Source organism: Panulirus ornatus, chromosome 18 (genome assembly GCF_036320965.1).
Source record: "Panulirus ornatus isolate Po-2019 chromosome 18, ASM3632096v1, whole genome shotgun sequence".
Taxonomy (NCBI): domain Eukaryota; kingdom Metazoa; phylum Arthropoda; class Malacostraca; order Decapoda; family Palinuridae; genus Panulirus; species Panulirus ornatus.
The window spans coordinates 49,480,150-49,504,107 of NC_092241.1; the positions used below are offsets into that span (position 1 = coordinate 49,480,150).

The 23,958-nt window shown below is 38.1% G+C and overlaps 1 protein-coding gene across 2 annotated transcripts in view; it reads right to left on the bottom strand.

Annotated features, from left to right (window-relative positions):
* Positions 1 to 4,559: 4,559 nt before the first annotated feature.
* LOC139755071 (SET and MYND domain-containing protein 4-like) overlaps positions 4,560 to 23,958 on the bottom strand; it is a 40,250-nt gene continuing 20,851 nt past the window's right edge. For both annotated transcript variants that reach the window (XM_071673139.1, XM_071673140.1), the window contains 8 exons: positions 22,757 to 22,937; positions 19,473 to 19,578; positions 15,963 to 16,036; positions 12,435 to 12,547; positions 8,733 to 8,922; positions 8,332 to 8,478; positions 7,056 to 7,197; positions 4,560 to 4,687 (listed from right to left, as the gene is read on the bottom strand). In XM_071673139.1, coding sequence (XP_071529240.1) covers positions 4,585 to 4,687; positions 7,056 to 7,197; positions 8,332 to 8,478; positions 8,733 to 8,922; positions 12,435 to 12,547; positions 15,963 to 16,036; positions 19,473 to 19,578; positions 22,757 to 22,937 — 1,056 coding nt within the window. In that variant the 3' untranslated portion in view covers positions 4,560 to 4,584. The remainder of the gene's footprint in view (positions 4,688 to 7,055; positions 7,198 to 8,331; positions 8,479 to 8,732; positions 8,923 to 12,434; positions 12,548 to 15,962; positions 16,037 to 19,472; positions 19,579 to 22,756; positions 22,938 to 23,958) is intronic.

The following is a 23,958-nucleotide window of genomic DNA, read 5'->3' on the forward strand; positions in this document are numbered from 1 at the left end:
TATTTTTTTTCCTATCATCAGACATTCATCAATATATAGCATAATAAACAACATATCTGCAGTCAAAATATACCAAAATACGCAACCCGCAATAATTCCAAAGACTTAAGACTCCAAACAACTACACTGATAGATAATAATCCAACTTCACTCTGCCAAGAACGACCACTTTACCAGGCACGTATCCGGGATAAGCTGGAAGCCGGCCAATGAGCAACTCGCAAGGCAATAAAAAGCACAAAATATTCTGGAAATTCCATATATTGTGGCCGTTTCGTATTTTCGTTGCCTGAACATCATGTAATTTACGGGAATTCAGCGTTTTAGATTATTTGACTGTTAAAAAAAGAATACTTATCAAATTCTATTTTGCAAAAGCATGTTTATGATGACCGACTTTTTTTGAATGAATGTAGCATTATGATAATTGATAACAAAAAAGCTGATAGCAACAATTTGGGAGATTTGTTCCATGAAACGCATTGATATGGTTTTACAGATACAGAAACTGAAATATTCAGTTGATATGATTTACATAAAAAGAACGGAGTAGTTTACCACAATCCACCATCTCCCTTTTAATGTCTCATTGAGATTACCAGTTCTATAAAGCCCTTATATACTTCACTGACGTTAATGATGTAACGATAAATGTGAAGACATGGCGTATGTTATTACTGCAGGATTATCATGTCGCATATTAAAAGACAGACAGCATTCTTTTTTTTTTTTTTTCCTCGTGCCTGTTTCTGTTAGAGGTCGGCCCCAGCGCCATTGCATTTGGACTAAATTTTCAACATAGCGTAAAACAAAGACATGTATGAGAGAGAAGAGAATGCAAAGGGTTAGGAGATGCGGGACGATAGACCTCTCCTTGTGGGAAGAATTGATCAGGTGGACAAGGGTGGTTAACTAGGTCTAGGAGCGAAATAAGTCCCAATAATTTCATCTTTCCTTGCTAAGAAGTTATGAAATTATTGGAACTTTTTCTAGGATCATAAGTTTTTTCTTTCGGTAAATCATTATGAAAGGGTTAGTCGGCCTTGGGTTTGGACAACCTAAATGCCCATTATGCTCTAAAGAGAGAAGATTAGCTTGCAAGAGAAACTTAACCTTGTGATACATAGGGACCATAGGGAACACTTGACCGTCATCATGCTGCAGCTCTTTTAGACCTGGCTCTTTTTCCTCTCTATTTCCGCAACTTTCGTGGTCTTAATCCAAGAAACCAAGTACAACAGTAATTGGTGATTTTAATATGACGCTGAGTAATGTGGCTGTTGAAGGTATAAATGGGGGTATGAGGTATTCACTAATGTGAATGGGAATTTGCAGAGTTGTGTGCTGAAAAAGGGCTTGTGATTGGGAATACCAAACTTAAAAAAGAGACACAAGTATATGTATCTGAGTTGGGAGGATGGTCAACCAGCATTACTGAATTACATCCAAAGTGATAGGCATGCAAAAGAGAGACTCTTGGATGTAAACATGCTGACAGGGGTAGTTGGTGGGATGTCTTACCATTACCTTGTGAAGGCGAGGATGAAGATTTGTAGAGCTATTTGGGAAAAAAGGAAACAATAAGGATGAGAAAAGGGTGGTGAAAAGTAAGTGAGCATGGAAAAGGATCTTTGTGAAGAAATACCAGGAGAGATTGAGTGTAAGATGGCAAAAGGCGAGAGTAAATGAAGCTAAGCAAGTGGGTAGTATACAGGAAAGCAGCGCTGACATCTGCAAGAGAAGTCATGCACAAAATAAGAGGTGGACACATGAAAAAAGATAGAGTGGTGGGGGGATGAAATAAAGTTGCTACTGAAAGAGAAAAGAAAGGTGTATGGGCAGTACTTGCAGGCAAGGAATGCAAATGACTAGGAGGTGTACAAGAGAAAGCATTAGGAGGATCAAAAGGATGATGCAGGGGTTGAAAAAGAGGGCAAATGAGTTGGTGTGAACAAGTATCAGTAAATCATGGAAAATAATATCTTTTGGAAGGAGGTTAATAGCATGAGAAAACAAGGGAACAAATGGAAACATTGGCAAAGGGGGCAAATAGGGAAGTGGTAATGGACGAGGAGAGGAGATGGAACAACAATGTTTAAGGATTGGTAAACATTTGGTGATAATATAGTAAATGAAGGGTGTATGGGTTGGGAAGATATGCAAAGAGAGAGAGAGAGTCATGGAGAGTGGTTTAGTAAAGAGTGAAAAGGAGGTAAAAACTTTGTGTAAGACATAATGTGGCAAGGCAGCTGGAGTAACAGGTATTACAGTTGCATTTCTTATGAGGGTAACTATGTTGTTGCTTAGTTAGTTAGGATTTTCAATGTATGTATGGATCACAGTGAGGTGCCTAGGAATTGGTAGAATGCATGAATATTGCCAGTGTATAAGAGCAAGGAAGATAAAGGTGAATATTCAGACTTCAAAGGTATAAGTGTTGAGTGTACCTGGTACGTAGTATGGGGGAGAGGTGATTGAGAAGGCTTGAAGAGAACATCATATTGGGTAGAACTATTTAGTTTCAGGAATTGTGAATTATATGTGGATTAGGCATTTGCTTTAAACAATGTATGAGAAATATTCACTTATGAATCTAGGAAAAGCTTATGATACAGCTGAGAGACAGCATGTGGAAGGTGTTATAAATATATGGTTTTGAAGGCAAAGCTACTAGAAGTAGTGAGCTGTTAACATTAGGAGTGTAAGGTGTGTAGGAAGAGAAGAGAGTGAGCACTTCCAGGTGAAGGTGGGTCAATGGCAAGGGTGTGTGAAGTCACCATGCCTGTTTAATCTGGGTCAGAGAGGAGGGCGAGTATGCAGTATGTAAGGAGGGGCTGGAAAGTGAGTCAGATATTATTTGCTAATGACAAAGCATGGTGAAAGATTTGAATGAGAAACTGCAGAAGTTGATGCATGGGTTTGGGAGAATATGTAAAAAGAGGTAGTTTAAAGTAAATGTAAACAAATGCAAGGTTATTAGGTTTAGCAGGGCAGATGGACAGTCAACAATGGCCTCCAGGATCTACTGATGGTGGATAACTGTTCCTTGGTGACCCAAAATTGCGCACATTGTTCCAGTGGTTTCACAAACCTAATTTGGTTGGAAACTAGTGATATACCTATGGAGTATATTCTCTTTATGCATTCCTAGCCCAGCATCAGTCCCTTCATAGAAAAATATAAGGAATTATGCTCTTGTACAATTGAGAAGATTACTGCCCTACTTGTATAAGGAGAGAGAAATGTACACATCCTTTCGTGGGGCTAACATTCTGATCTCAAAATAGACCTTTGTTCAAAGTAGCACTAAAATTCTTCCAAGAACTGCAGTCAGGCAATGGTATAACAAAGACACTTATAGAGCAGTATTGTGTATAAATCTAATCTAAAATCAACAAATGACACCAGTTTGTCGATGGAATAAAAAAGTAGTACTCATATTTCACACACACAAAGAGTAATTAAAATAATTTTTAACACTGACAAAATTTTTGAGTTAGTAACATCCTTGGTGTGTTCATTATAAAGTAGTCCATACCATGGTAAATCTTTGTTACTATAGATATTAACATTGCAGACAGTTTTGCAACTGAAATAATTTGCTGCATTAATTAACTCCCTTTTTTCCCTTGTATCTACTCTAATGTTTGATTTTCATAAAAGTGTTAAGACAGGAAATGTTGGGGGATAGAGCAACAGGCTTAACCTTTCTAAGTCTATCCTACCTGTTATGGCTTCCCTGTATTATTATACCACATCCTTTTATTTTACCTCACTTATTTGTGCATTGTTTTACACGTGTTTCGTTCCTTTTCTAATGGTGAAAAAAGAAAAGAATGAACGTACTCTCCTCAAGGATCCAGAGCTGCATGGGATCTATGTTTATACTTCAAGGTTTCACCATGGCCATATATGGTAAATTGGATTTTGTTTTAATGTATCCATCACTATTAAATGTATTCTTTCATATCATAATGGGAAACAAATGGTTGTAAGACCTTGTTTTTTTGCCTACATGGTAACCAACGTTTTCCAAGTCATGTGATCAATAAGGGCTAAAAAAGCTGGTCTGATAAAAAAAGGTGTAATCAGTGTGCAGACAAGAGAATTCTGAATTTACGTCAACTATCACCATGTATAAATTGTAAGCCACTGAATGGGCAGAAGTGAGTAACATGATGACTTCATCTGTGGGGCAGTCTCTGATTGGCCCAAAATGAGTGAGGTGTGGTTAGTAAGTTGGAAGGATACTGACAGCTGGGGAAACCAGTGTTTACACACTAGAAAGACACATGGTTTAAATATTCTATGTCTGATTTTTCTAGATAATAGCATATAAAATCTCTCATGTTTGTGGGACACATCACAGTGGAGAGTAATATAGTGCTGAGTACATATATATGGAGGGCAATGAATTTAGTAACAGAGTCAGCATCCTGTCTAATGAATTAAATAGAGAGAAATCTGCAAGGTACATTTACAGTTAAAAATGAAAGAATGGTTATAGACCACAGCCTAATATATCAACTTTAGGATAATCTAACAGAAACAAGAGGAAGTCAAGTGTATATGTTTACTGAAATTCTAATCTGTATATGTCTGGAGATACTTCTTCCACTGAGGTCCATAATTAAGGGTAAAAATATCATCTAATCTTTTCTTCACTCTTGTAGCCTCATCTTGAAATCTGTAAAATAAAGTACAGCAAATAATAATCAGCAAGTGGCATAGATGAATGTCAAACAGAAGAACTAACAAGAATGAGGGTATGGCATGTCTGTGATGGAAATTCACATATTCAGGAGCTGCAACTCAGAAGAGATCAAGCAAACTCTCGCCAGTAAAATGATACATCACAGAATATCATCTGGCACTTATAATGTTTAAGAGCATAATCTTGTTATACAATATATCCCATGGTCCCTTACAGCTACAAGGAATTAAAAAAATAATAATGATTTTTAAAGTTATTGTATTTTTCCCCTTGATATTACAACATTTCAAGACATTCTATATTTCTTTTTCTTAGCCAAGGTGTATTTTATGATTTCATTTCAAAATACTTAACAATCCTTAGGCACCTCACCATGACCCATACATACATCGAATATCCTTACTAACCCATCAACAACAGCCATCCCCTTCATGAATTCCACTCCAGCCGCCTTTATGCAATCCACCTTATGCAAAGGTTTTCACCATCTTTTTCACTTCACCAAACTACTCTTCATGACTCACTTCACATACTGCTCTGACCAAAACTCATTACATCTGTCACTCTACCATCAAACACATTTAACAGTCCTTTAAAATACTCAATCCATCTCATCTTCACTACATCACCACCTTTTGCCCCGTTCATCAATGTTCCCATTTGTTCTCTTGTCTTTTACACATTATTTACCTCCTTTCAAAACATCTTTTTATCCTCCCTATAGTTTGAATATACCCTCTCAACCCATCCTTCATTTGCCCTCTTTTCAACTCCTGCACCTTCCTCTTGATTTCCTGCCTATCTTTCTTATACTTCTCCTAATCATTTGCAGTACTTTCCTGTATATACCATCCAAACACCTTTCTTCCCTCTTTCTCTAGCAACTTTACTTCTTCACACCACCACTTACTACCCTTTCTAATCTGCCCATGTCCCACCTTTTCCATACCACATGCATCTCTTGCACATGCCATCACTGTTTCCTTAAATATCTCCCATTCCTTACTCACTGCCCTCACTTCGTTTACTCTCACCTTTTGCCATTCTACACTCAAACTCTGCTGGTTTTTTTTTCACAAAAGTCTCACTTCCAAGCTCACTCTCATCACTCTCTTCTCTTCGATACTGTTTCATCTTTTTTGAGAACCTCCACAAATCTTCACCCTCTCCTCCACAAGATAGTGATCAGACATCCCACCAGCTGCCCATCTCAGCACATTTACATCCAAAACTCCCTCTTTTACACACCTATCAATTAATATGTGATCCAATACAAAATGTATCATTCACTGAGTAAGATGTGTGTTTTCAACTGGACAACAACCGACCACTCCCTTCCCTGAACTGGAAATGATATAAACTATGGAGACGATATAAATCATACACTTTCTGTACCATCCATATTTCTGTTAACTTTTTTTATTTTGTACTCTATATAATTCATTTTTAGTGTATAAATTAGTCAAGAACCTACTGAATAATATCAGTGCCATGTATTGCTTTTGTATGTGAATCAGGCCAGTACATGTCTTAAGGTGTGTGAAGTGGAAGGGTTACAAGAGTATTTCTGTTAACCCAACAAAACCATGTTACATATACATGTGCCTTAACTGGAATATCAAAATGGAGAAAAATTAGTCTACATGCCAGATAAAAATAAAGGCTATGAACATTCTTCAGTTTCATATGGTTATCAACATCAGTGCTTTATATCTACCTATCTATGTCTCTGACGCCTGTTCCCACCTGAAACTCCCCCAAGGGACTGGCCACAGCAGCAATCTTCCCATAAATAAAGAACTCCAGTGCCACTTCTTAGCCTTTAGTGCCCCACCCTTGACAGGCCACTGGCAGAGGTCATATCTAGTGCAGTGTTTGCAAAGGCTCTTACCTAATGTTCCTACTGACTACTACCTAATGTTCCTACCTACCACTTCTACCTAATGCTCCTTCCTAAATGTTCCCACCTGCTACTTCTACTTACTGCTCCTACCATTTGATCAAATGGCAGGACTAGCTGCTTACTACAGGAAAATCTAGAGTTATAAATATTGAGCTCTGTAAGTGTGGTCAAGTGTTACATATGACAAAGAGAGATTGTATGCTTGTGGACAGAATGCCAGTAGTCCATGTGTAGGTGAAGCTGAAAGAAAAGACAACTACCTTGGTTGGAGGAATGCTGACTCACTACACAGCTATCACTAACGCTCATGATATTCATGTGGATAGTACTAATAATATACCTCCCTGGTCATTGGCTGCCTACCAACTAATACATACCGGTTATAAAACCCTTAAATATCAATATCATTTATTTCATTCGAATCATTCTTGTTCTTACTTGTCTTTAGTGGTGGCAGCCAGTGTTAATACATCAGCAAACTTCAGTAACTCATGTGCGAGCTCAACGCTCTCTGGCCCATAGCGTGATTCTATCACTCGGAGGCATTCCTTCAGCTCCATGCAACAACTCTCATAGTCACCTGAAGAAATCAAATCAGAAACCTTACAAGAATTACTGAAGAATTAGTCTTTTTAGCATTAAGAAGATATGTGGGGGAACTTTGACTTAATATGTCCAAAAGATTCTAAACCCCTACCAGGTAAAGAAAACTTTGGTGTAGAGTACTTAAGCAATTAATTATAGAATCTTACAGAAAAAAGAATTTGATTAAACATATATGGCTTTAGTAAAAGTATATGATAAATAAATATGGAAATACAGAGTGGAACCTTATGACTATTGTGAGAGAATGAGGTCACATGAGTGAATAATTCAAAATATATGGGGAAAGCATTAGAAATACATATGGTCACTGTTGTTGCTCAAAATTTCTATGGATTTTGCTCTACAATGTGAGAATTAGACTGAGAGATTTCCCTTCCCATCTACATGCAACCTCTCTATGTGACACTGTAAACATCCCTCGTATATTTCACAGTGGCAGCCAGAATTCAAAAACTATCTAATCTATCTTACGATGTTTCCTTCTTGTTGGTTTGGATTGGCAGGACTATTATTTTTTTTTTCATCTAAGGATCCAATTATCTTCCAATCATCATCCATCCTACCCTTCCACCTCACTGTACTCTTTCTATCTATTCTGTACGATATTCTAGTCTTCAACTTCGTTCTCCCTCCTTTCAAAAATCATCACCTTATTCTTACCATTATTCATCAACTTCTTTCTTTTACATGCCATGAAAAACTCATTTTCTACCTTTAATATCTCCACACTCTTTGCTAACAATACCAGATCATCTGCAAATAGTCTTGTTAGAATCTGTCTTGTCTTTGAAGTCCAACTGGTTCATGAGTGCTTGGGCCCTGAATGTGCAGGAGGGTAAAAAGCATACATCTGAAAGTGAACAGGAGTGGTTTGGTATCCAAGGGAACATGCTGTCAGTGGACTGAACCAGGGCATATGAAGCAGCCAGGAAAACCAAAGAAAGGTCTGGGGTCTGCTTGCAGATAGGGGGCTGTCATTTTGGTGCAATACATAACAACTACAGAATGGATGTGACAGCGAACAAGTATGAATGAAAAGAAAGATTTAGTTTCCAAATTGTTAATTCACAGAAGCTTTCAGCCACACTAATGGCCTTGAATCTCTTACCTGACTCAATCAAAGCCTGAGCTAATGTATCTCGAATAGAAACAAAATACTGATTCTCAGGTTGGTAAACTGCAGACCCCAATGAGATAGCACTTCTGAGATGGCTCACGGCAGTTGGTATATCATTACTCCGTAAAGCCTCTTCACCTGCATCCATAGGAAAATAAATTAACAAAAATTCTAGTTTAAATCTTTTTCAGGATAATTTTGAACTGAGAATTATGTTTTGGAGGACAGTTAATGATTCAATGAGATATACATGACTACAATAACAATACTGTATAGAGTTGTTACCAATTCAAAACAGGAATGGTTCAGAAATTTTAAAACTATCTGTAACTGATGATTATTTCCATTATATAACACTATGATAGTTTAAAAAATAAATTGTGGATTCTAACCAGATTCATGTAATAAGCTGACTTGGGAGCATGTCTCTATAAGATGGGTAGAGGGCTTTTGTAGCTTATGGCACTGGAGACAAAGAAGAACACCTCTGCTGTCTCCCAAGTCACAACCAGATGGATCACCTTGATCCATCCATGATAAAATGCCTCTGCAGTTCTCACAAAGAAACCCACTCCAAGCTGCCTAAAATATAACAACATTGAAAACAACCATAAGAAAATATGAAATACGTAGTGAAAGTGGAGAACTTGGAAAAAATAAGTACAATGGTAGATGTAAAACAAATGACTATATAACTGATACAACTGTATCAAAGTTAAATGATACAATGCTAAATGCTAAAAGAAAAGTTTATATATAACTGCTTCTCTTACAAAATTCTTCACCCACACAAGTGCTTGCTTTAAAGAATGGATGAGAAATACTTAATACAGGTGGATTTGTATATGTCATATATGAATCTGGAGAAAGCAATACTAGGGTTGATAGAGATGCTTTGTGGGAGGTCTTAAGAATATATGACATGGGAGGAAAGCTGCTAGAAGCAGTGAGAAGTTCTTATCAAGGGTGTAAAGCATGTGTATGAGTAAGAAGAGGGAAGAGTGAATAGTTCCAAGAGAAAGCTGGTCTGCAGCAGGTGTATGTGATGTAACCATAGTTGTTCAATCTGTTTATGGATGGGATGGTGAGGGAGGTAAATGTAAGTTTTGGAGAGGAGGGAAGTATGCAGTTTGTGGGCGATGAGAGGGCCTTGGAGGTCTTGGAGAGAGGGGAAAGTATGCAGTTTGTGGAGGGTGAGATGGTCTTGGAAGTGAATCAGTTGTTGTTTGCTGATGATACAGCACTGGTGGTAGATATGAGTGAGGAGCTTCATTATATGGTGAATGTTTGGAAGAGTGTGTAAAGGAGAAAGGTGGCAGTGGATGAGAATAAAAACAAAGTTATAAGTTTTAGCATGGTTGATGGACAGGTTGGTTTGGGTGTGAGTTTCAATGTAGAAAAATTGGATGAAATGAGGCATTTTAGATGCCTGGAAGTGGCCATGGCAGTGAATGCAACCATGGAATCATAAGTCATAAGGTGGGGTAGGGGGTGAAGGTCCTGGGTACATTAGAGAATATGTGGAAGGAGAGAATATTATCTAGGACCATAAATCAAAATGTGATTTTAAATTTTGCCAGCAATCAGTCTTCCTCTTTCACTTGTCTCCTGATGTGCAGCTCTGACAACAAGTTTGGCACTGTGGTGACTCTTAAGTCTCACTGACATAGTGACTTCTGAAGCATATTTCTAATTAGGTAATAATCGCACCAAGGCCCTTTTTCACTTTGTCCCATCTTCATTACCTGCCCTAACTTGGATTAAATTTCATCAACCACTTATGATACCTACTACTGACTACGTCCAGCTCTCCCTATAAGCTGATATATGCTTTGTTAGTATTTCTCTAATGACCTTAGCATCATCTATAAACATGATTAGGAAGGTCAGTCCATCAGGCAAGTTATCTACATTCACCAAAAATAGCAGAAGGCCCAGAGCTCACCATTGTTGACCCTAGCCAATTTTAAGAACACTCCCCTTACCTGCATCCTCTGCTCTTTTTCCACTATGGAAATCTTTTTCACAGTGAAGGAGTTTCCCCTTATTCCTTCCAAAAGCACTATATTCTTAATCAAACACCAGTGGGTTACACTACCAAAAGTTTTTTGGCAATCAAGAAATACAGTCTATCCATCCTCATCTTTGATCTAAGATTGAGTTTACCTGTTCATTTTTGGAAATTCTTTGTAGAACCATGTCTCCCTCCTTTTTCATCTTCTTTTTCTATTTCAATCCAGTTGTATGAGTTATGACTCCTTCATTGTGAAGGGTGACCCAAAAGTCACTGTAGTGATGTAAGAGACGTCTTGCTGCTGTGCCAATTGACAAATGGACTTTTCCAGGCTTTGCATTATGCAATCCAAAACATCCAACATGTCCTCTTCTATTACTACCGCCGGCCAGCTGGATTTCAACATGTCTGCAACTGATCCAGTTTCACGAAACTTGGCAATTAACTGCCACATTGGATTGCAATATGGTACGGGAGTGTTGGGATACTTTCCAGCAAACTCCTGGAGCACTTTGTCTGTATATTGGTCCGCACTATGTAACACCTAATTCACCAAATACACTCAAGACTCAAGCAAAAAAAAGAAAAAAAAGTTTTCACATTAACAGATATCAGCATCCACGAGGAAAGAAGAGGAGGAGAAGAAGGCAGAGGGGGTGTTCAGTCAGTGTTTGTGTCAAAAGTCTTGTAGGCCATTTGTTGTAACTAAGAATGAGGTGATTTTATCGTTTGCAGTATACATGCACAGACTTTATATTTCATAAAACCTTCTATAGCACTAGGCTAAACTCTTGCTATAGAACTCCCTTTCCCCATCCACAATCTCAAACTTGATTTGCTCTACTTCCTTCTTGGGTTATGTCCACCCTTGTGATCCCTCCATGTGTCCTATTTAGTCACACATTTGAAATCAAGCCCCATATTCTACTCCACCTCACACTGCTAGAAAATCATGTGGTTAATTACTAACATCAAATTCCAAAGATGTTTCTGAAATGGATGCATAGGGGACTAATCAGGACTCAACATTTCACAAGCTACTTTCCTGTTCATGATGTGGTGGTTATAAAAGCAGTTCAACCATCTATCACTCACCAAGAAATCTTCATTTCTAAAGTGACCAGGAAACGCTAATTATCAGTCTGAATTTTTGAAAGTGAAAAAGGGACCATTCTGATCTCTACTGGACACAGCACTTCTATATTGTACTGTACATTTATTCCAGTTTTCTGAAAGCTCTGAGAGTAGTTTCACTGAAAGTATATATTGCAATGAGTGACCTGAAAGTTATGAGTTGAAAATAGACCATAAAGAATGCCACAAAAAGTATGACAAGCTCCAGAATCATGTACTGATAACTCTAAGAAGATTTGTAACAATCAACTGAATCCTACCGTAAACAGATATTTTTTTTTTCGAATAAGGTATGATAATGTCAAGAGATAATTGTCAAAGTGTGAACAATATCTATAAAAAGTTTCAGAGCAATGTACAGAAACTTCTAAATAATTAAATGGCTTATGTAAAAAAAAAAAAAAGACTAATGAAGGATCCATGGGAAAACAAGTAGCACAATAACTAATGACTAAACTGAAGCACACTTCTCAATGTAACACATAAAGACCGAGAATTAAGACTCGGCACTACATTTACTTCATAAAATTTATCAGATTGGGAAATCAAACACTTGCTCTTAATTCTAAATGGTGATAATTCTGTTGTATATCAATAATACGCAACAGCATACATAACAAATAAGATCTTAAGCAGTAAGTAATCATTTCTTTCACCAGATGTGTCATACTTCTGCCAAAATTCCTCTGTTGCACATCCTTTTTTAGCATGTTTTGCCAGTCTACCATTTACTGAATCATTTTGGATAGTAAATTGAGGAGTCTGGTTTCTAAATTACTGACATAATGTAAAACTGCCATGTTTATACTTTCAGACAAGTGAATGGAAAGATTTTTGATGTGACTACACCTAATGATGTTAAGACAAAAAAAAAGTTATATAAAAAGTCTCTTCACTTATTCTCTTATTTGGAGAAAATATAAAGAAAAATGTAATCTCAAATTACCTCTTTCTGTAAATACTCAGGCTGAATACATGGTAGACATTTGCATGAAAAAAAATACTGCCGTCTGAGAGATTCCTGTCTCTCTGTACGAGTTTGCCTACAGTAGTGTAGACCTGCAAAATACCAAAAAGCAGATTATCTTTCAATTCCTTATAAATCATCAGACTTCTTGAAAGTGCCCTGTACATAACGATGCCAAGAGAGACTGAGTGAAGAGTGGCACAGGGTGACAATAAACAAAACAATTGGATGAGTGGAAGGTATTTTGGGAAACACTCTTTACATGTGTGTGAGAATTTTGTGGAATGCAAAAGGTTGGATGTGGTTGTATGAAAAAGGATAAAGAGTCACTAGCCAAGGAAGTTAAAGTGCCTACATCTACAAAGAAGACTTATGGCAAGGTTTTGTCATGATGGCTGCATATTCATCCCTCTCTCTCAAGACCCTTGCATTCACCTCCCTCACCATCACATCCATAAACAAATTAAAAGGCCATAGATGGTGCAGTGACATCGCACACTCTTTCCACACACCCATCTTCACTTGGAATCATTCATTTTCCTCTCTACTTATTTGTACACATGCATTACGTTATTGATAACAGCTTCTCACTGCTTCTGTTAGCCTTCCTCCCACACCATGTATTCATAAAACTTTCCACAAAGGATAACTATCCACTCTATCATATGCTTTCTCCAGATTCACAAATACCACATACCAATCCTTCTTTTTCTCTTAGTATTGCCCAAACACATTCATTACAGCAAACACCTGATCCACACACCCTCTACCAATTGTTCCAGCCCTCACTATCTCAATCAACAATCTCCCATAGAACTTACCATATACACTCACCTTCGTCCCCCATACCTTTATACTATGGCACTGCACTAACATTCTGCCAATCCTCAGGCACCTTGCCGTAATCCATACATACAACGGAAATTCTAACTAACCAATCATCAACATAATCACCTCCTTTCTTCAAAAATTCCAGCCATCGTGCCACATTTCATCTTATGCAAGATTTTCTCTCTTCACTAAAGTACTTTCCATGACTCTCTCACTTTGCATACTTCCCTGTCCTTGGCACCCAATATTAAACACATTCAACAATCCTTCAAAATACTCACTTCATCTTACCTTATCACTACCTGTTAATGCTTTCCCATTTGCCCCCTTCACTGATGTTCCCTACTGTTCTATCATTTTTCTCATACAATTGTTGTCCTTCCAAAACATCTAACCCTCCCTGAAGTTTGAAGATACTGGCTCATCCCAACTTTCTTTGCTCTCCTTTTCAACTCCTGCCTCTTCCTCACGACCTCCTGTTGCTTTTCTTGCGCCTCTCCCAATCATTTGCACCCCTTCCCTGTAAGTACTGCCCAAACACCACTATATTCTCTTTCACTAACAACTGTACTTTGTTAACCCACTACTCAATACCCTTTCTCACCTGCCCACCTCCCATCTTCCACATGCCACATACTTTTCTTACACATGCCAGCACCACTACCCTACATATCTCACTTTCCTCACCTACCTCCTTACTTTCTTTACTTTCACTTTTTGCCATTCTACAACTAATCTCTCCAAGTATTTCTTCATACACACACACACACACACACACATCTCTTTCCCAAGCTCACTTATTTCCACCACCCTCTTCTCACTCAAATCAATTCCTCTTTTTCAAAATCCTGGTGGCAGGGTATCGAGTGGAATGGATGAAGGCAAGTAAGTATGAATATGTACATGTGTATGTATGTATATTTCTGTGTATGTATATGATGATATGTATGTGTGCTTGTATGGGCATTTGTGTACATATGTGTATATGAGTGGATGGGCTATCTTCATCTGTTTCCTAGTGCTACCTCGCTGACGCGGGAGACGGCGATCAAGCATAATAAATAAAATAAATACATATGCTCGATTGGGGTGTTTGAATATATGTGGGAGTAACCAAGATGAGAAGAGAGGAGAGATAGGTAGTATATTTGAGGAAAAAAACCTGAATATTCTGGCTTTGAGTGAAGCAAAGCTCAAGGGTAAAGGGGAAGCATGGTCTGGAAGTGTCTTAGGAGTAAAGTCAGGGGTCAGTGAGAGGACAAGAGCTAAGTAAGGAGCAGCACTCCTGAAGCAGAAGTTCTGGGAAAGTGTGACAGAGTGTAAGGAAGTAAATTCTAGATTGATGGCAAGTACACCTTTATTATTCTTAAATTCCACATTCTTTATCTTCTGATACATCTGGAACATTAAACATCTCATATTTTTTTTACATTCACTTACTCTGACTTTTGGCCCTAAAAATACTCATACCTATATGTGCATGGGAGGAATAAAAGTAGAAAAAGAAAAACTGGAACCAGAGAGTAAAGTAGAAAAAAGGTGCAAGAGCAAATGAAAATATGGGGCACCATCTTATTTGCAGTAAAGGGAGTACTTTGCATAAGAAGTAAATATGTATAGTACTGGGGTAGAACAGATATATAAAAAAGGAACACAATCAACACAAATAATAGAGGTACTGAAGTACTGAGATGAAGAATATACCACAATAAACTGGATCAAAGAAGGATCATGGCAAACAAGAAATATGGCACTAGGAAACAGGAAATATATGGGGCAGAACTATTCAGATGGTAATGGGACATCACATTATCAAAAGTGAAATGGGCCTCAAGATACATGGAACAGTCTTTCTGTTTAAATCAAACTAGACTTTGATTCAGTTCTAAGGCCAAGCTCAGTCATATAAGCATCATAAATAAAAAAAAAGCAGATAAAGATTCATTATAATGGAAAGGCACAGGACGATTATCCTAACCCATCTTGCCTTAGTGTTATCAACCTTTCTAAACCCTGCAACCCCTTTCAAAAAACAATGATGAATGATGCCTCATTCACAGAAAATCAAGTAAAATATACATCAAGGATGTCTTAAGTCAATAACCCTTATATTACTCCCCTAAAATAAGCAATGAATGGACTGTCATCACAAGTGAACCATAGAATTTCAATATTTGTTGCAGTGAAGTCAATGGATAGAAAGCTAATATGTATGTGTCCTGGAAAAACAATAAGTGCTTCTCTACTCTTTTTATAATCTTAAGTTCACTGAAATTTTCTGAGGACTCCTCCTGTCACTCCATACTCCCCTTAATTTCAATTTCTTTTTTTATTGGGATGGTACCATCCAGGATGGGAAACCAAGATTATGCCAATTCATAATAGTGAAGGATGGTGGATAACAAGTCAACTCTTTCCTGTCTTCAACATGACTGAATGAACACACCTTATACGGGCAACTTTTGCTCTGAAGTATGCAAGAAGTTCAAAACATCATCACTAAACAAGTATTTCTTTTAAGTATGCAGTCTTTTTTGACGCTACTGAAGAAATTATCTAAATCAACATATATAATACTTGCAATACTATATCTATCAATCTATCTAACTATCTATTAAGCATATGTCATCTAACTCCATACCTAAATCACTATATCTAGGCTTTAGCATCTCTTACCATAGCAGTTGTTTATGTGGTCACCAGGATTCACATCTTGTATTGTCCGTATTACCAACAAATCCTTGTAGAAACTGAAAACAATAAAGCCATGCTGCTATGAATATGGAAAAATCTCATAACTGATGATTACTTATTCAAAAATTATTAAGAATATCCACATCTCTTTGCTAATAAGAATCATCCTGATTTTGTCATGTATCAGTACTAAGGTACTTGGGTGGTAAGTTTAATCCAATGAATTGGGCTTCCCTGCCATTTCATCAGCCTTTGGGGCTGGTACTGGGAATCCTGATTCTGATAATCTACTTCCCACATAAGATGCATGCATACACTTCATCCAACCCTATGGAAATGTGAATAAACTGAAATATAATAGGCAGGACAAAGTATGAAACACCTGGCCTCTGCTACCTAGAAACCTACACTCCAGTAATTCACTTATCAAGTGCACATGATTAACAGATTAAGTAATATAGACACAGAAAAAATAAAAAAAATTCAAAACCTAAATGTGATAATAGCAAGCAACTGTTCCTGCAAACAATCATTCCCTGGCAAGGAACATACAGAATACTTTATGTTATCACTGTATGTTATCCACCAAGAAATGAAATAATGTTCATAAAACAAAAAAGTGAATATATCTTGGGAGCGGGGGGCTGGAAATCCTCCCCTCTTGTTTTTTTTTTAATTTTCCAAAAGAAGGAACAGAGAAGGGGGCCAGGTGAGGCTATTCCCTCAAAGGCCCAGTCCTCTGTTCTTAACGCTATCTCGCTAATGCGGGAAATGGCGAATAGTATGAAAGAAAAGAAAGATCTTAAAATCGTGCTGTTTGCGGCATAAGTGAGTGATCCCTAATGAGTGACTGTTTCCTAACAAGTGGCAGCATCCTCATGGTTGCCAGCCTGATGTTCCTTCATTTTATGGGCTAGTTCTTCCAGATTCGGCTTTAAGTTCATAAATAGAGCACAGTACAAATCATGCTGAGGATTCAGATGTTCCTTACTTTAGTCCTGATCATCACAAGAGCTGAAAATCCTTGTTTACAGATGTATATGGTAGGAAAAGGGAGAAGAGCCTTTCCAACCTAACGAGTCAGAGGTTTATCCTTGAGTTGGGCCCAGAATTCAGAGTACAAGAGACTTTCAAAATGTTGCTTCTCCACCTGATTTTCCTGAAGATCTATAAATTCTTCTTGTAAACCAGGGATATCTTCACCAACATCAGTGATGTTCACAACGGACACATTCCTAACCCAGCTTTGTTGGGAGAGGTCAACATTTTATGGCAAATATCTGTCCATTTCCTCCTGAAGCTTCTTCAAATGATCTTGAAAAACCACTTTAACATCAACAAGGGATATTTCTGATGAATCTTCAGCACTTCACTCAGTTCTTGAAAGGCAACAGTTTTTCCCTAAGCAAATGTTTCTCTCCAAAGTGCAAGTTTCTTCTTGAATGAGGCAATTTTTTCACTAATATCCATCACAGTTTGATTTTGGCCTTGCATGTCTGAGTTCAATTCATTCAGGTCCCTGAAGATGTCGCGACCCAAGAAGGATCTTTGAAGCAACTGACCAGTTTATGCGTCTTCTCCTAGAGAAAAACTTCTATTTCAGTTTTCAGTTCCATAACCCTTCCAAGAATGTGCCCTCGAGACAGCTAGCGGACATCAAAGTGGAACAGAAGTCCTGGTGATGTGATCCCATCTCTTAACACGTTTCTTTGAAAATGCTCGAGTTCAAGCTCTGGTCTTGGTAAGATTCACATTTTGGATGACATCATTCAGAGCCATGTGGAGTTCCAGATGAGGACGTTGAAAGGCCAAATTTTTTCCAATGTAAGAAACAGTGAATTATTATGAAATCAGGGTTTTCTCTTTTAATTTGAGACAAACCCTACATGACTTACCATCACAGATGAAGCTCCATCAGAAAACACAGCCAAACAATTCAATCAGTCTAAGTTGCGTTTCTTGAAAAAATTAGGCCACCATAGCAAAGATGTCTCCTCCAGTGCTGGTTGTCAGCAAGGCACTACAGAACAGAAATTCCTCAGAATTCTGTCATCTCTTTACCTCACAAAAACCATGAGTTGAGGTTTGCCAGCAATGTCTACAGATTCATCTATCTGCAATGAAAATTTTCTGCTTTTTTCAGCGCCACAATTAGTTGATCCAAAATATCTAATGATATGAGATCAATTCGACGATCAATGCTCTTGTTAGAAAGTGGCACCAATTCAACATTCTCATCAACATCTGCTCCACAAGTGTTTTCACCACAGATACTGGGACTGGTTTTACCAGATCCTCTCCAATGTTATGAGGCTTTCTGCATCTTGCAATACTCCATGCCACTTCAAAGGATGCTAAGGAGGCTTTCTCCAAAGAAAAAGCTGAGCCTGTAGGAGAATCAATCCTTATCCTTTTAATGACTTAGTGGCTTTTCAATAAAGTTTGGATGAACTGAACACAAGTGACGTTTTAGTTCGTTTCCTTCATAAATTCACCGGCGAGGACTTGCAGGCACTGGACATACTGAGGACGGACATTCCTGATCTCTCTCTCAGCTCAGTGAAGCCATTTTCAGAAACTCTGGTTTATACTTGCTTGCCTTCATCTATCCCTGGTGCCACCCCAGCCCCACAGGAAACAGCATTACTACCCCCTGCTTCAGCAAGGTAGTGCCAGGAAAACAGACAAAAAGACCACATTCGTTTACACTCAGTCTCTAGCTGTCATATGTGAATCACTAAAACCACAGCTCCCTATCACATCCAGGCCCCACAGACCTTTCTATGGTTTACCCCAGATGTTTCACATGCTCTGGTTCAGTCCATTGACAGAATGTTGACCCCAGTATGCCACATCATTCCAATTCACGCTATTCCCTGCACGCCTCTCACCCTCCTCTATGTTCAGGTCCCGATCGCTCAAAATATTTTTCACTCCATCCTTCCATCTCCAATTTGGTCTCAGTTTCTTCTTTAGCACATATATCCTCTTTGTCAACCTTTCCTCACTCATTCTTGAATTATGTCCATATGCTGGAGGATTGATTTTTTTGTGAGATAAATCTATCTGAATATTTCTTTATGCCTTCACTGTCCTTTTGTCTTTTGTCAGTCTTTATCTGTTGAGTATCTATTCAACTTAGAATTTCATACTGAAAGATTATTTCAATGAGTACACTTACAATTAGAATTATGACAAACATGACTTGGTGAAAATATGAATGAGGATGCAGACCTAGTGTGTCACAAAATGCTCCAAGCCCCTAAAATCAAACAAGACAGAGTAGTAATCTTCATACAAAATAAGAAAATGAAGATAGGTCACAAAAGATAAGAACTAACCTCAGTAAATATGTAGCCATAAACATAACTAAGATGATGACATACAGACCATTCCATAGTTTCACCTGACTGCTTCATGTACTCTGGTTCAACCCACTGACAGCATGTATATATGTACTTTTCATAAAGAATTCCCATTTTCAAATAATACCTGTTGATGATATTAGGTTTACAAGAGTGATTCATGAGACTGGCAGTGGGATAAATTGCAGATGCAACCCTCTTCTGTAATACCTGCTGAGTCTTGCTCTTCTGTCCTGTCAAAAGAAAAAAGACTAGAGAAGTGGTGCTGATCATGAATACCATATACATTTAAGATCATAATGAAAATTGATGACAAATCTTTACAATCAAGACCTCTGTATTTTACAAACATGCTTCACCATGATTTATGTTATTGAGATCAAAGAGATCAAAAGCAGAAGGTAAAGTTTTTATGCTCTCCTTATGAATTCAGTTTTGGCCATTGAGATAAATTTTTGCATTCTGACAAGAGATGGCTGAAACAGCAATGCTTAAAGCCTATCAGCCACAGCAGCTAGACCCCTCACTTGGGAAAAAAAAAATACTCCAAAAATGCATTCTTGAACTTTCTCTTCAGTGGGCCAGCTAACCATAAAACAAATGCCATTATCCCTATGGTCAGGATCAACGTAAAGCCTGAATGCCTGATAAAAAAATCAGGTTACAATCACAAAGAAACTAGGTCCACTAGCACCCTAAACTGTGGCAAGTGAAATGGTAACAGCAGCAAGAGCCCTCCCAACTTCTTTTCTAGTTTTCAAATACTAGATTTTATAATGCAAAACTTAATTAATTCTAGCACTCAAAAGGAGCTTGCAGGATACAAAATAAAAAGAAAATGCTGCAAACATGGAAGGCTTCAGCTGCCACCACAGTCCACCAATCCATCTATCAATTAAAGATACATCAAACTAGTAAAGATTATAGGGGCTTTTAATCTCAACCTACTTTAATCCTTTCACTGCTCCTTCTACTGTTCTGTACATCATACAGTATAATGTTTTAATGGCTCACATTATCATTCAAAATCCTAGCTGATGTTTGCTTCCACCAATCACCAACAGAAGTCCCTAGCAGCTTTCCATCGTAGTTAGAAAAATATCAAACATCTCAGTCACCTACAGATCACCTGAGCAAGTGTACAAATGTAATTCTGATGAGATGCCAGACTTACATGCCCATTATTGTGTTCATCCTTAGAATAAAGATTCTTTTTTTATGTTTTCATAGATATAAGATCATGTTTTCAATTAGTCAAGTATATAAAGAAGCAATGAGAAATTTTTATCTAGAATGTTAAGCATGTGTTCAAGTAAGTAGAGAAGAGAGTGAGTGGTTCCAGTTGAAGGTTAGTCTGCAGCAGAGGTGTGTGATGTCACTATAGCTGAGTAATTTGTTTATAGATGGGTTGGAGAGGGAGGTAAATGCAAAAGCCCCAACAGCTCATACATAAATATCCTAGCCTAAGACAAGTATCCATTTTATCAACAGCTGGGTTGACTGTGGACTAGCTACCATGACCAGGATTCAAATCTACGCAGGTTCAATCCCAGGCAGCCTTTCAAACTTACACTTCATTTAACCTGTCTCTCTCCACTGCCACACTTAATAACCTTGCTTTTACTCACATTTACTCTCACTATTTTTCCACACACCTTCCCATACTCAGTTACCAGCTTCTGCAGTTTCTCACTCATGTCTGCACCATTGCTACATCATTAGCAAACAACAACTGCCTCACATCCCATGCTCCCCACCCCTAACTGACTGCAGACCTAACTCTTTCCCCAAGGCTTGCATTCACCTTCTTCATGACCCCATCCTTAAATAAATTAAACGGTCATGGTGACATAACACGACCCTGCTGCGGACCTATTTTCATCCGGAACCACACACCCTCCTCTATTCCTATTCTTACTCATGCTTTACAATCTATCTATCTATATCTTTGATGCCAGTTCCAAACTGGAACTCCATCAAGGGGTTAGCTAAGGCAATAAAGTCTCCAAAACTAGCTAACTCCAGTGTTGCTTCTTAGCCTTTAATGCTTCACCCTTAACAGGGCACTGGGAAAGGGCTACTCTAACACAGTGTTTGCAGAGGCTCCTACCTCATGTTTCTACTGACTGCTTCTACTAATACTCCTTCCTAATGTTCTTACTCTCTTGATAAAAATTCCTCTATGCTTCTAAGAGCTTTCCTCCCATGCCATATATTTGCAACACCTTCCACAGTGTATCTTATCAACCCTATCATATGCTTTCTTTTTGGGAGTGCAAAATGGATATGCTTTATAGAATAGCAGTCCAAACTAATACTGAAGGATGTGAGGCATGGGCTATACATAAGGCTGTGCAGAGGAGGGTAGATATGATGGAAATGAAATGTTGGAGGAAAATATGTGGTGTGAGGTAGTCTGATTAAGTAATGAAAGGGTAAGAGAGAAGTGTGATAATAAAAAGAGTGTGGTTGAGAGAGCAGAACAGTGTGTCCTGAAATGGTGTGGACACATGAAAAGAATGAGTAATGAAATGTTGACAAAGACGATATATGTATTAGAAGTGGAGGGAAGAAGAACAGGGAGACCATGAAGGAGAGTGAAAGGTGTGCATGGGATAGAGTAAGGTACACTGGGCTCAACATGGACTGAACCAGGGCATGTAAAGCATCCGAGGTAAACCATGAAAAGTTCTCCGTGGCCTGGATGTGAAAAGGAAGCTGTGGTTTTGATGCATTACACATGAAGGCTTGAGAATGGATGTGAGTGGACATGGTCTTTATTTTTCTGCTCCTGGTACAATTGGTCTACTGTTAATTTAATCGTTTCTGTCATGCAAAGGAATGTGTGTGTTTTGTTGATGCAGAAATTGTCACTTAAATCATGTCCATAATTCCTTAGAGCATTAACCAAGAAAGGTGAGACATTTTAATGCTTCTTACAACCCATAACAGTAGTCCACTGTTTTAAAATGAGGGGTAATAATACTGTTTTTATGGGAGTCTGTTTTGAGATTTACATTAAACCTAAACACGTTAAGGCCATATGTACCTAGATGTTCGTCAACGAGTATTAATTTTTAAGCACTCCTGAGATGCATAAACTAGATCAGGTGTATCAGCTTCCCTCTTCAACACCGTAAAGGTCTGGTAGAGAAAGTTATCTTTGACAAAGTTTATAAATCTAGCAGATTCACTTTCTACACCTAAGTTTGCCAGCTGATTTCTGGACTATCAAAATTCCCCAGAATGATTGTATCTCTATACTTTATTGCTTGTTATTAACTCTTGTACATGACAACATCAGTTGCCTGACTAGAGCATCTACATACGACACTTATGTAAGGCTTGTGGGATAAAAACCAAAGGTCTCATTATATGAAGAGATATCAATAAAATAAAATCAAAACTTACCAAAACCAGATGCCATGATCTGAGTTACTGCATGGGCATTTGATACAAGCTGGGCTATGTGCCTCATTAGAGCACAGGCAAGCTGAGGAACATCAATATGTTCATCGCACTTTGATTCATCTTCACTATGCTTTGGAAAATCTGTCTTGTTATGAACTGCAGTGGCCAGAAGCACTGCTGCCTGAAAACCAAAGGGCTTAAGTTAAATAAATGAAAATGATGATTACTATTGTTTCCTTCCTTACATGTGTAGCTGTCTATAGGTATGTGTATGCATATTCACAGGGTGTTCTGCAAAGAAGTATACATTTCAATTCCTTTGTTAAAACAAGCACATACACTTACTAAACACAACAGATACAAGAGTAGTTTTTGAAGTTCTATTTAGTACTCACTATGATTACCTTTTTCATGGCACTTCTGGAGATATTCAGTAAAATTATCCATAACTTTTCAAAAACTGCCAAAGTTTATGCCCTAGACAGCATTAGTGATATAATTTCAAAGCTCTTTTAAGGGCTGTGTGGCATAAAATTTTTCCTTGATAAATGCCAACAAAGGCAAAGGAAGTTGGTAACTCTTAATAGAATGTCCTGAAATACTGTCATATAACCCTAGGAACCCTTTTATAGGACTCCTGCAGGTTCAAGACTCACTCCTGGAAAAGATGGACTCCTCTGGGGTTAAGTCCTCAAAGAGACATTACTCTTACCCATCCAATTATGATTATATAGCCTCACCAAAGGTGATCACTCACTCATAGTGTAACCGCTTTCAGAGACAGTCCAACTACACACACTCAGTAACTCGATGCTAAATGAGGAGCCCTTTACCAGGGCTCTAGCAGTTAAAGACTTCATTACAATCAGAAGCAGGAAAAGTGTGAAAAGTTTCTCAATGGGCCCCTGCTCCTTTTTGCCCACTAGAGAACTTTTCACTCATGCAGGAGGAATCTGGTAATCCCATCTATATATATATCAATAGATTATACAGCCAAAAGACCTTTTTAAACGGTTCCTGCAACCTCTTGGCTATATTTCAATCAGGAGCAGGTGATCAACTTTCACTCATTATGTACCTAACTGCAGGTGGAGTCCAATAACATCCCACCAGAAAAGTTCAAAAGCAAATTGGCACTCCTCCCTCAAAATGAATCACAAAATCCACAGCAACCAATTGTGGCACAGGTTAAAGAAGATCCA